The sequence below is a fragment of the Agelaius phoeniceus genome, chromosome 15 (assembly GCF_051311805.1).
Source record: "Agelaius phoeniceus isolate bAgePho1 chromosome 15, bAgePho1.hap1, whole genome shotgun sequence".
NCBI classification, from domain to species: domain Eukaryota; kingdom Metazoa; phylum Chordata; class Aves; order Passeriformes; family Icteridae; genus Agelaius; species Agelaius phoeniceus.
Genome location: NC_135279.1, coordinates 10,380,645 through 10,393,719, shown reverse-complemented (window position 1 = coordinate 10,393,719; position 13,075 = coordinate 10,380,645). Strand labels below are relative to the sequence as shown.

At 41.7% G+C, this 13,075-nt stretch overlaps 1 protein-coding gene across 5 annotated transcripts in view; it reads right to left on the bottom strand.

Moving 5' to 3' along the window:
• The window catches only part of FSTL4 (follistatin like 4), a 206,673-nt gene that overhangs the window by 35,955 nt on the left and 157,643 nt on the right, over nucleotides 1–13,075 (bottom strand). For all 5 annotated transcript variants that reach the window (XM_054642959.2, XM_054642960.2, XM_077186351.1 and 2 more), the window contains one exon: nucleotides 286–452. In XM_054642959.2, the coding sequence (XP_054498934.2) occupies nucleotides 286–452 (167 nt within the window). The remainder of the gene's footprint in view (nucleotides 1–285; nucleotides 453–13,075) is intronic.

Below are 13,075 nucleotides of genomic sequence, written 5' to 3'. Positions count from 1 at the left end.
TCCCCTGAGTTTTGAGGTCTTTGGAGCAGACGTCCAGACAAATGAAAGAAGCACCAGTGAAAGGAGCATAATTTCATATAACTTATTCCGAGTACTCCTGCTCTCCCCTGCACATACTCTGCTTTGCTTTTATTCCTGAGACATATTCACATAAATCCTAAATATTGCACCAGCTTCTGCTTTCCGTAATAATATGATAAAAGCTGCACCCTTATAACCACCACCTGCTAACGGGGGCCATACTGAAGGTATGACAGACAACGACAGGAGAGGCTCAGGACGTACGTTGATGTCCTCCAGGTCGAGGAAGTTGAGCACGACGCCGTTGCGCTTCCAGACGATGGGCGGCCGCAGCGCCCCGCGGATGCTGCACGTCAGGACAGTGCTGAGGCCAACGGTGATGGTGGTCACAGTGACCCTCTGCTCCTCAGGCAGGCTCAGCTGAACCACCTCTGCAAAAGGCAAAAGAACAGGCACAACATCAAACACCACACAGGGAAGCTGCTCCTGTTCTCCCCTCTCGGACTTCTGTTCTCATTCTGGGAATAACTTTGGGGGATTTTGTCAGGGAGATGGGGTACCTATGCTATACAAAAAAATCCCATCAACAGTAAAGCCAAGTGAGAGACAAATTGATTCTGCCTCAATCAAACTCCCTGCGCTCCTTTTCTGAATCACCTTAGCTACAGCATGAGGGCACTAAGACAGTCAGCTGGCCAGCCTGGCTGCTGTAGTTTATACAAAGCAGTCAGGAACAGGAGGACAAGTAAAGGCTCTCCAGCTTGAGATCATCTGGGCTTGTTCCTCCACACCACTCCTCTCTACAGCACTTCTCACTCCACTACCTCTCTTTCGTAGGAAAGCCTCTCAAAAGCTCTCCTACCAAAAATGGTACCTCAAAAGGTACCATTCTTGTACCTTTTAAAAGGTACAAGAATGAGTCATGTTTGTTCCTTAAGGAAGAATTAAGGTCAGACTGCTGCCACTGAAATATAGATAAACCTAGTTTCAAATTGCCCAAACACTGGAAGTTACCAAGCTTGAAAACTTGTTTACCAAACACAGCTACATATGGCATCTGATTTCCTAAAATATAAAAGCTTTCTAATATTTTATTTAAATAAAAATCCTAGTTATTTTGACTTAAGTGTGCCACACAAAAGAAACTTCTGCCATCTCTCTGAAACCACACTATGTCACATCATTTCCTTCTGGCCACTGACATCAGTTGTGGCTGCATCTTTTGCCATGTGTGGTCACACAGAAAGGTCAGATGTGATACCAGAACTACCCTGGCTGCAGATTGCCTTTATGTGGCCTTTTGGCAGCAGTGACAGTGCCTGGGCAGTCAGGCCATATTGTCCAAGCTCCCCTAGCCACAGCTTTGTAATTCACAGCATGGCTTTTGCTTCCTCTCATTCCAAAGCTCTGCAATAAGTAAACTGTATTGCATGTAAATTATGAAGACTTGTCTTTCAAGGCAGTGGCCCATTGAGAGGAACAGGGAATGTTCACAGCTGGTGTTACTTTGCTTCAGCCAACTCCAAAACCTGGGCTGGGGAATGAAACAACCTCTCCCAGCACTAAGGTTCCTCCTTCCTCATGTCCACTGGTGACAACAGCAGTAAAACATAGATGAAAGAGACTGATGCTGCCTCACCCAAGGCCAGGTGCTTTGGGAAAAAAAAACCCCTTCAAGCAGTGGTGACACTGTAAAATGACAGAGAGGGGTCAGGTTACTCCCTCCCATCAACTTGTAAAGTTACTCTTCATCCTGTCCACTTACCTCACAACTCTGTCATTACATCCCACACAAGATCTAAATGTCACTTGCATGGAATAAAAATGAAAAAAACCCCACCCTGTATTGACACTTGCAAGCACAATTTTCCACCTTTTCACATATTATCTAATCAAAAAATTGCTTTAACATCTCTTGAGTAGCAAACCTCTTAAATCTGTCACTAAAATATTCAGTGTATTTCAGCAGCCTTGGGCAGCCTGGACAGACTCAGTGCTCTGGTATAGCAACTGATTGTGAAGAATTAGTGCAAAACCTGCTTGTGAAAACACACTCCAACAGCTCAGCACCCCTTCTCTTCTGCTTCTTCCACCTAAGTGAGAAGCTAACGTGCCACAAAGTGTTCACCACTGTGTATCTGAGGCTGACTTTGGGCTGCAGGGTCCATACAGCATTGGTGTGTCTGCCAGCTGTGAGCACTCCTCTCACTTAAAATTCCCAGTGCTATTTCAGGAAGAGTACAAGCTGTTCTAAATAAAAGGTAACTGCAGTTTTGATAGATGGTTGATCAAAATAAGGAATGTTTGACCAATGTGGTGCTACTATTTGTGTTATGGTGGCTCCCAGAGGCATTACATGAGAAGACTGACACAGTCTGACCATCAAACCTTAAAAATCAAAAGGGGAGATGAAGGAATATTGGGAAGACAACATTACCCATTTAAGATCACTGAACAGGCTAGCAACTAAGCTGGGAAGACATAACATGTGAGTAAATCACACTGCCTTTAGGGACCTGCTGGAAGAAATCAGGGATGTGGCAACTCAGGGGCAGTGGGCCATAGGAAGAGAGATGTCCCAGGGAACCATGAATGGTTTGGGCTGGAAGGGACATTAATGGCCATCTTTGCAACCCCTGCCATGGGCAGGGACGTCTTTCACTTGACCAGGCTGCTCCAAGCCCCATCCAATCTGGCTTGAACACTTCCAGGGATGGAGAGCTCATCCCACCACCCTCATCCAGCTGCCTGAAGCATGGAAACAGCACATAGGGGCTAATAATGTAGTTATTTTCTACATAATGAAGAGCTTCTTTTAATGAATAAAATATTTGGAGTGCACTTGACAGGATAAAGAACTGATAATTACAATAATTTGTAGCATGCAGTAGGGCTAATGAGGACATCTCCTCTTGAGGAGAAATGAAATAGAGGGCCATTCATTTACAAGAGAATTGTTTTTTCATCTTAGTGCTGTTTTCCTTAATTGCCTCTGCTGTTTTTCATGGTGCCTTGAGTTCCCTGGCACATGCTGGGCTTCCATAAGCTCCTTCTTCAGCAATGGTTTTTCAGTGCTCTCTTGCAGTGGAATTTAAGGCTTCCTGCCCATCTTGCAAACAATTGCTAAAGAGGCTTTGGATTTTGCTTTTTAGAAGCAGTAATGAAAAATACATTAAGGTTTAATTAAGAAGACACCTTGCACAGCTGCCATTCTTGGATGAACCATATGAGGCCAAGAGATGAGTTTTTTATGTTAAAGCATGTAATTAGCACAGACCACTTTAACAATACAAACACACTCCTTTTTAGAGTATTTCTATGGAGTATATTTGACAGCATCTTATTACCAGTACATTTGAGGGACTCTAATTAACATCTAAAAGCCTTTCTACTAATACAGAATTATTTTGTGTGGTTTCAGTTATTGCTTTTTTGTTTTCAATAGAAAAAGATTTCCTTACACAAGTAGGTGTATTGGAGAGGAAACAGGATTCCCTAAGATGATGTGAGGGCTGAGCTTTTTAAAACTCTTAAAAGACTCAATATTGTATTAAGTTATAGAGCTTAGACACTGCTGCTGTTGGTTTATGTGCAAAAATTATTCAAGTCACCATAATGATTTTGTGTAGAGCTTCTAGATTAAGTATCGAACACTGTTCATTTTATTTTTAAAAACCTTTAGGAGATAAAAGGATTTTTACCATGGGTATAAAACTGAACAGAACAAATAGGCAATATTCAAAGGGTGCTCATTTGCAGAAGAAAACAAGCTGGGATAGAATTTGGTACTAAAATCAAGCAATGTTATGTTCATTTGGAAATCCTGCAGGATGAGGCATGCATTCTACATTCCACAGGTTCAACCAGTATCAGTTGTTGCTGACCATAGTTACCAAGTTGTGTCAAACCTGATACTCTGGGATTTCAGCTGAAGAAGCTCCTCAGCTTATTCCAGCTTGAAAGAAGTTCCTGCCAACTATTCTGCCATCAGAGAGAGATACTATCATCAGAGAATGGGATGCTATCATTCTTCACTCAATTTTTAATGGTTCCAGACAGGGGTAAAGCCTTTGTAAGGATCCCTTTAAAAAGGAATTGCTGTAAGGATGTGCCTGTGTATCAGAGGACTGGGACTAATCCCTGATCATGTAGATGAAGGACACCAAATGTGGAACAAAATCAAGGTCAGTGAAAGGCAACCAGGACACCACAAACTCTCCACTGGTGATGGCAGCAGCTCAGTGCCTGAACACCTTGTGGTTCAGGAATTAGGGCAGTGCCATCTCCAGACCCTTATTCAGGAGGGTAAGGAATCCCTCCCTGCATGCTGGGGGTTAGTGCCAAGGGGTTATTCAGGGGAGGGACCACTCTTGTCCATCCTCTCCCACCTTTCCTGCCTGGTATGATATTCAGCCTGAAGCACTGAGCACCTTTGGTGACCCAGCTGTCACCATCTTGATGGTCTTATATTAAATTTCTTGCAATATCAGGTCCCATGGTGACATGTGAGAATGTGAAATCTTAGTAATTCCTTTCCTTGGAAAAAAGTGTCAAGATTAATTAAACCTCTCACTGACCCCACCAAAAAATAAAGAACATTATGAATTTTTGGGGACAGATGTGAAGTGTTGCAGCTGCTCTCTGAGTTTCACATTTTCTATCCTACTGGGACTGTAAGACACAATTAGCATCAGTTGTTTCATTGCCACAAAAGCAATAGTTGTCTCTTTTAGAAGGTTTATTTCAGCATTTTTAGGAGTTAAAAAGTTTCTCCAAATCCAGAAATTCCTTAGCTTTGAGACTGGGAAGTCTTTAGCACAGGCAAGTTCTGTCAAAACAATGAGACTTTGAACAGCCACTATCTATATTTAAACGATGGTATTTCAGAGTTTCCGAAAAAAAAAGATACAAAACCACTAAACTCCCTGAAGGAATTCTAAAAGCCAGTTTGCTGGCTGAACATTTTCCTCTGTCCCTCCTCTCCAGTGTTATTTAAGGTGCTAAGCTGGAGTTACACAGAGTTCACAAGCTCTGCATACTAATGCAGCAGGTATTACCTGTTGTGCTGGTTTATCACGGAAATCTTTTTCTCTGCTGTCATTTGCAGCCCACCAAAGGCAATCATAATTTCACAATGAAGACATGTATAATTGAGGTCATTACAGGGAGCAGCCTGGAATGAACATTTATGGAGAAAACCTCACTGATGTAGCATGGCATGGAGATAATTTACCTGGTGATGTTGGGCACCTGCCTTTGCTTATGCTGCACTACCTACAGAAACAGATTTCACACTTTAAATAGTGCTTAATATAATTAATTAGATCTCTTCCCTTAAATCTAAAGAAAATACACACTTCAATGCATTGTTGCCACCTTCAATCATTGCTACAGTTGTTCATGGACATCTTGCCTTGCTGAAACAGAGTCTCATAGAATTGCAGAATGGCTTGGGTTGGAAGATCATCTCACTCCAATGCCTTGCTGCGGTCAGGGACACCTTCCACAAGAACAGGTTGCTCAGTGCCCCTCCAGCCTGGAATGGAACATTTCCAGGTATGGGGCATCCACACCTTCTCTGGGAATCCTGTACCAAGGCCTCACCACCCTTACAGGGAAGAATTTCCCCATAATATTTAATCTACTCTTCTATTGCTTAGATCATGCTTATGAGACAAGGCAATACTTTTTAAATCCTGTAACTCATCCTCAGAAGGGAGACAATGAACCAAAACACAGCCTTGTTTGATGTTCAACAGGAGAATGACTTTCAAAGAAAGTCTCCAGCACTGATTCTTGCCCCCAAATTAATGCAGAGACCTGTTGTTTGTGAACTGAAGCATGGGTAACACAGCCCTAAATACATCGTGTTTCTCCAGCAATGGTTCAAGTCAGGGGTGATTTAATGGGATGGAAACTTTAGTGTCTACTTAATTCCCCAAGTCCTGCAGCTGTGTTTATGCACTGCATTAGTAAAATCTGTTTATTGCCTTGTGGCTATGAAGGTCAGTGGTGATTTTAGCATTTGTTTCAACAGATAAAAGAGTTCTCTAGCTGAACACATTCTCAGGTGAGGAGCTAACTGAATTCCAAAAACAAAAAACAATAATAGAACATAGTTAAAAACAGGATATACCTTTTATAATTACTCTTTTCTCCAATAATTTTGATGAGATGTATTTGGCTCTGCATAGAGTTTGGAGAAATTTTAGACCCTCTTAAAGCTGAGCCAACTGCAGTGAATTGATTTTAAAATGACTGCGTTATTTGTGAGATGCATTTCTAAACATGAAAGTGAAGCTGAAGTTTGGCCAGCCAAGGAGGGACTCTGGTGATGCTGTTGGGGACACACTGGGATGGGATGTGGGGACACACTGGGATGGGATGTGGGGACACACTGGGATGGGATGTCATCTGCTTAGTCACAGCAGGGAGAGGCTAAAAGCAATGAAGATGATTCACACTGAGTCTGAATCTGTACAACATTGTATAATATGCTTATAAATTGCTCATATTAGGATCTGATTTAGTTTCTACCCTACTCTATAGACCAAATAAATGAATTATTAACAACCTCAGTACACAGATTACCCTGGGTTTGCATGCTTTTGCACACCTCTTCCACTGGCTGTTTTTAGGATTATCTCCAGAAGAAACATTGCCATGCCATCACATTTTGCTGGTCATTAAGGTTCAACAAGCTGGTCTTACCCAGACACATTTGACATCTTCTCACCTGCCCAGAGTCAGGTGAAAGGATTATCCATCACCCAGTGAAAAGAACTCCATTTTCTGAACACCAACTTAGAATTAGAGGAAAGCCAGTCATGCTACTAAAATTGTTTATGTTATTAATTAACGAGCTTAGAGTTGTTAATGAACATGATTAAAGTAGTTCACAATTAATGAACCCAGAGCATTCCGACAGCTCCCACATCAGTTCAGTGCAGGTGACTGGGATGAGGTTTCTGGCTTTATAACCTGTGAAGAACACCACCAGGAGCTGGCTCTGCCTCTGGCCACCCTTGGTGTGACCCAGCACTGCCCAGCTGCCACTGTGGGACATCTCAGGAGCTTGGTGTCCCTCAAAAAGACGAACCTCTAAGGATTGCAAGCTTAATTAATGTGAACAAGAAAATGATTTTAAAGCTGAGTAGAAATGTTCATATCTCAGCTTTATTTTGTAGCTGCAATAATTCAGGTTCTTAATGTAATTTATAAATCCTCAGGACTTTTTGTGGGCCACTTCAGAAAACATTTTATGGTAAATTCTCTACTAAATTACTAATGCTGTTTTTTAAGTCATAAAAAGGCATAATTATATATCTAGCAGAATTTACCTGAAACACTCTTCTGTCATTACTCTTGATGGCCACAGGCTATGACTCCCCAAGGTAGATCCCAACCTTACAATTGAAACTAAACCCCATCTTGTTGTGGAATTCAAAATAAATGTGTGCAAGTCCCCATGACACTCAGCTCTGCTGTGGTGGTAAAGACACTGCCTCTCATCCCTATCTAATGTCACTGCAACTTTGAACAAATGTAAGAGAAAAACAGCTGTTGAAATAATTAAATATTATAATACCTTTTACTTTTCTTCAGCAGCTGTGTCCATAAAATGCTATTGATAACATTTCACAGAATGGTTTGGGTTGGAATAGATCTTCAAAGCTCATCTTGTCAACCCCTTCCCACAGGCAGAAACAACTTCCACTAGATCAAGCTGCTCAGAGCAGTTGATTATTTATATAATGAGGATATGCCACAGAAAATAAAGCATAATTTGAAAAAAATATTTAATGTCAGAGTTTGGGCCAGTTTCTAAGGGGATTAGGACTTCACAGAGACCACACTGTCCTGTTTCTGTGAAATACCTGCATGTTCCTCTCTGGAGGACTGAAGGAACGCCCAGGGGAAGATGAGCACCATTTCCAGCAGCTGGATTTGAGACCATCTGAGGCTCAATTCAGATCTCCTGAACCTGAGATTTGGAGGCTGCTGCCATGTCTGAGAGGGTCCCTCAACCCCCTCTGAGCCCACCTGGGACCCTGGGTCACCCTGCCTGGCTTGGTGATCTCTCCCAAGAACTGGGAAGAGAGAATCTTCAGGTGAGTGATTCTGAGCCACCTGCACTGGAAATGTCACATCTGGAGAGCCAAACTGTTCAGACAGCTGCTTCAACAATTATCTAAATTACACACAAAGTCCTCCCAAAAATGATACATATTTAAGAAAAGAAGTCCAGTTCTCTCATATGCATCTGTATGAAGCATATTCACATTGCTAATAAATTTGCTAAAAACTGTTTATATTGACTTTTAACCAAACACAGCTTTTTTATGTACTTTATCCTAATGATCAATTTGTTTTCCTTTTTTTAAAGGAAACAAGCAACACACTTTCCATCACAAAGTCCCATCACTGTCCTCCTGCTACTAATCAGAAGGAGAACATTGAGTTTGTGCAGGAAGGGATAATTAATTCATTCTTGAAAGTACATGAATAAATATAAGTTGTTCAGTGCTTAATTATCTAATCTCCTGAGGGTAGTGATGGATTCATTATGTAAATAGGCATAAGTAGTCTATTTTAGAAAAAAGTTTACATAAAAGCATTTGTTTTTATTTTAAATTCCTATTTCCCACAGATTGAGAGCAATGTTGATATGATTAATTTCTGATAAAATATTCCCATGTTGTACCAAGAGCATCCTGCTGAGATTGCAGCAGCCATGCATTTCCCCAGCCACTTTATTAATCTGAAAAGTAAAATTGCTAATGGTTTAACTGGCTCTCAGAATTCCTTCAGGGAGTCATAGAATCACAGAATGGTTTTAGTTGGAAGGGACTTTAAAGTTCACCTCATTCCACCTTCCACTATCCCAGGTTGTTCCAAGCCCCATACAACCTGGCCTTGAACACTTCCAGGGATGGGGCAGGCACAGCTTCTCTGTTCACACCAGTTTAACACGAGACTCAAAAGACTTGTCTCATTCTTAAAAACAGTTAAAAATCACACTACAGGGTCCTCCTCTGCCTCTTTCCAAATATCTGTGGGAGAGCAGAATTAAAACCACTCACTGACCCCACCAAAAAATAAAGAACATTATGAATTTTTGGGGACAGATGTGAAGTGTTGCAGCTGCTCTCTGAGTTTCACATTTTCTATCCTACTGGGACTGTAAGACACAATTAGCATCAGTTGTTTCATTGCCACAAAAGCAATAGTTGTCTCTTTTAGAAGGTTTATTTCAGCATTTTTAGGAGTTAAAAAGTTTCTCCAAATCCAGAAATTCCTTAGCTTTGAGACTGGGAAGTCTTTAGCACAGGCAAGTTCTGTCAAAACAATGAGACTTTGAACAGCCACTATCTATATTTAAACGATGGTATTTCAGAGTTTCAGAAAAAAAAAAGATACAAAACCACTAAACTTATTTTTGTAACTTTTCTAAGTTACAACATCTGAATTGATTTATACCTGATTTAAGGCAGAAGATGATAGCTTCTAGTGGAGGATGTGGCACACCAAGTTTCTCCCTCGGGTGAATTTTTATGGATGCTCTATAAACCCCTAGGGTTTATCATGGAAATACTGTCAGAACATTAAGTTCAACATGACTCATGGGAACCACTAGGATGTGTACAGAAATTACTTCAAATATAGAGACAAGTCAGGCCATGGGACATTTGGCGATCAAGAAACATTCACATATAATTTACAACCCCTGAGTCATCAAAAATGGCCTTATCAAACTACTCTGATATTTCACTCTCTGTCCATTTTCCTTTGAGTTCCTGGCCAGCATTTTGCAATGAATGTAATACACGGAAAAAATGGATGAATCAGGAAACAAGGATTCTAGAAACTAACCTTGCACTTCTTCGAAACCTCAGACTAAGGGTTTGTAAAAAAAAATCCCAAGCATTTAAAATCAAGTATGCATGTTTCTTTCACATTCCCATATTGATTGTGCTCCTAAACAACCAAATCAGAGCAAGCACACCTTTGGAGTTGTAAATAGGCATTAGTAATGTTTTTCATGGAGTTTTCATTGCTTTCTATGGATGACTGCAAATTCAGCTACGGTGATTATCTGGATTTTGCATATTTCCTGACTAAAGCTACATTCAGGATGCTTAATAAATGCAAGGACTCTGCTCTCCTGTGCTCCTGCCAATTCCAAGACACAACCTGACATACTTCAGGTTGGCTGGGGCTTGGAGTAACCTGGTCTAGTGGCACATGTCCCTGCCATGGCAGAGGGGTTGGAACTGGATGATCTCTGAGGATCCTTCCAACCCAAACCAGCTGTGATGCATTTCTTCTCATCCTGAGGAGCTGCTGGTCCTGCCCTGGAAGGTGACCAGTTCAATGTGTGCTGCAGTGATGTACCAATCTGGAGATGGCACAAACAGCACAAATTTGGCCAGTGGGGATCCTGCAAGGTCACATCAAGGTTGCTCTGCAGCAACATTTACCCAGCTAACATCTTGCATTTTCTAAACACATTAGTTGGTAAAAACTTTGGCATCAGCACTCTCACCACGTCCTTCCCTTATTCAGAACCACCTGACTGAAGTTAAGGAGAAAGTCAGGAATGTGCAGAAGAACAGCAAAGAGCCAGGTAATTCAATGACATTTCTTTCTGGAGAGGATGGTGCAGGGAAAGCAGAAAGCAAAGTACAGTTCCTAAAGAAAATCCCTGGTTTCCTGCTACCAGCAGAAACACAGCATTGTTTTTTGTGGGCAGGTTTTGTCCTGCTTGAACCCTTCTGTGCAGAGAAGAGCCTTTAGCTGGCTAATTCATCAGAACTCCAGTGCAATGCTGGGCAGGCAGCTGGACCTTGGGACAAGATTTGGAATCAAGGTGGACAACAAAAGGTTTGGAAGGGACCAGTAAGAAATGGGTAAGTACAGCCACCAAAGTGGCTTCTTCAGTGGAGCAGAAATATCTGCAGAGAGCTCCAGAGAGAGTGTCAGCCTGTAGTCATAGCAAGAGAAGCAGATTTAATCTTTGTCAAGGCAGTTAAACCCTACTCTGCCTCAATTTCCCCCATATGAAACCTCTCCAGGACATTCCAGGAATAAGGTGTCTGAAAAGATTTCTTGGAACCATAATAATAGGTATCACACAAATACCCACAAGCATGTTGGATTTCTTATTAAAGCCCCTCTGAGGTTCACAGATAAAATCCACATATAAAACTGAAATTTAATTACACAAAAATACTTTGAAGCTGAGATTTGAAGCCTCTGCTGCAAGAAACTTGAATTCCAGTAAAAAAATGATAAATTCTGCATCCTTGAAAGTAACTGGAAAAACAAATCACCTGGACTACCATATTAAAAAGCGTCTTGAAAAGCAAGATATGCTGGGAAAATGTGGCCAGCTGTACTTTGTGTACCAACCTGACATCAGCATCTTGAAACTTTTACATCTGCAGAGCAAAATGATTTATGGAAGCTGTTCTTTATCATTCAGGCTTATAAGTCTTATGTCACATAAAACCCCTTGGCACTGGAAGAACATTCTGATTGTGAAGGGAAGCGGCTGCAGGAGCGGGGAGCAGTGACAGCCTCCATCACCTGGGCTGCCCAGCACCCTTCTCATTCTGTTGGCATACACCAGCTTTGCACAGAACAGACAGGATTTAGTTAGAAAGCAGCTATTCAACGATTTTATTTTTCTTATCTTATATCCTCAACCTTATTTTCAACTATTCAAATGCAGCTCAGAAGGCAGAAATGATTCATTGCTCCCTGGATTTTTCTGTAACACCCTTCACCATTAAATCGTCTTCAGAAATGCTCGTGAGCACCTTTGACATGTTTGCTTTAGCTGAGTTATGTGGCCTCACAGAGGGATTATTTGCCAAAAAGAACTTTTTAGCCCTTCTGCCTCATTTCTGCTCAGCATGCTCCCAGCTCTGACCTGTCCAAAATCTCCCATTCCCGCTGAGCTTCAGTCACCCCACCTCACTGACTGTAACTGTGACTGACAGCCCTCACCATTCATCCCATGGACAGCTGCTGCCCCTCTCCCTTCCCCACAGCCCCAGCAGAGCTCTTGCATCCAGATTTGATGCTTCTGAGGTCCAGCAGAGGCTGATGGAACAAAACATAGCCTGGTCCTGCTCCTGCCTCTGCAGGGACAGCCCCCACCACTTCTCACCAAAGGAATTTCTCTGCCAGAACCAGAGGAGCTTTTCCCTGAGTCTGTGCAATCTGTACCTGAGTTTGTAGCTCAGAGCTTGGCCCCATTTGTGCTGTGGGCCCACCTCTGCTCTCCAGACCACCAGCCTGCTTCAACACGTGTTTCATCAACTCTTCCAACCAACAGTATTTAAAATCATAGAACCACAGAATGGTTTGGGTTGGAAGAGACCTCAAATAACATCCAGTTCCACCCTCCCTGCACCTTTCACCAGACCAGCTTGCCCCAAGCTCCATCCCATTTGGTCTTGAACATCTCCAGTGACTGGGCCACTACAGCTTCTCTCTAATGGGCACATTTCCATTCCTTCTCCCTATAAAAATGGTCTTTTAATTTTTTCCTATATTTTAATTGTTTCTTTCTGAACTGCCATCAATTGTATCTCATTATCTCTTTGTGTGTGACATTAAATGGCTGTGTGCTACCCACACCTTCTCCCAATACAAGCAAACAGCACAGAGATTTCTCTAGTACTGAAAGAACAGGATCCTAGATCTCACCATTTTGGTGAGGGCTGCTAATATTGACTTTTTAGGCCGATTGCAGTAGATACATGCCTTGTTTACATTTAATGATTACAAATTAAAATCAGCTCAACGAACTGAACATTTGAGGAATGCACAGTGCACTATATATAATGAATTACTGTTGATTAAGTAAATATCAACACAATCTTTAAATATACATTTAATTTAAAACACACCAGAAACCCAGTGGGCCAAATGAAAGACTGTTTAATGCTAAGTTATTTGCCAGCATAGCCACCATATGCCAAACACCAGAAATAACAGTATTCATCACATCAAGAGTCTGGAGACAGCTTCTTTTTAAGATCTT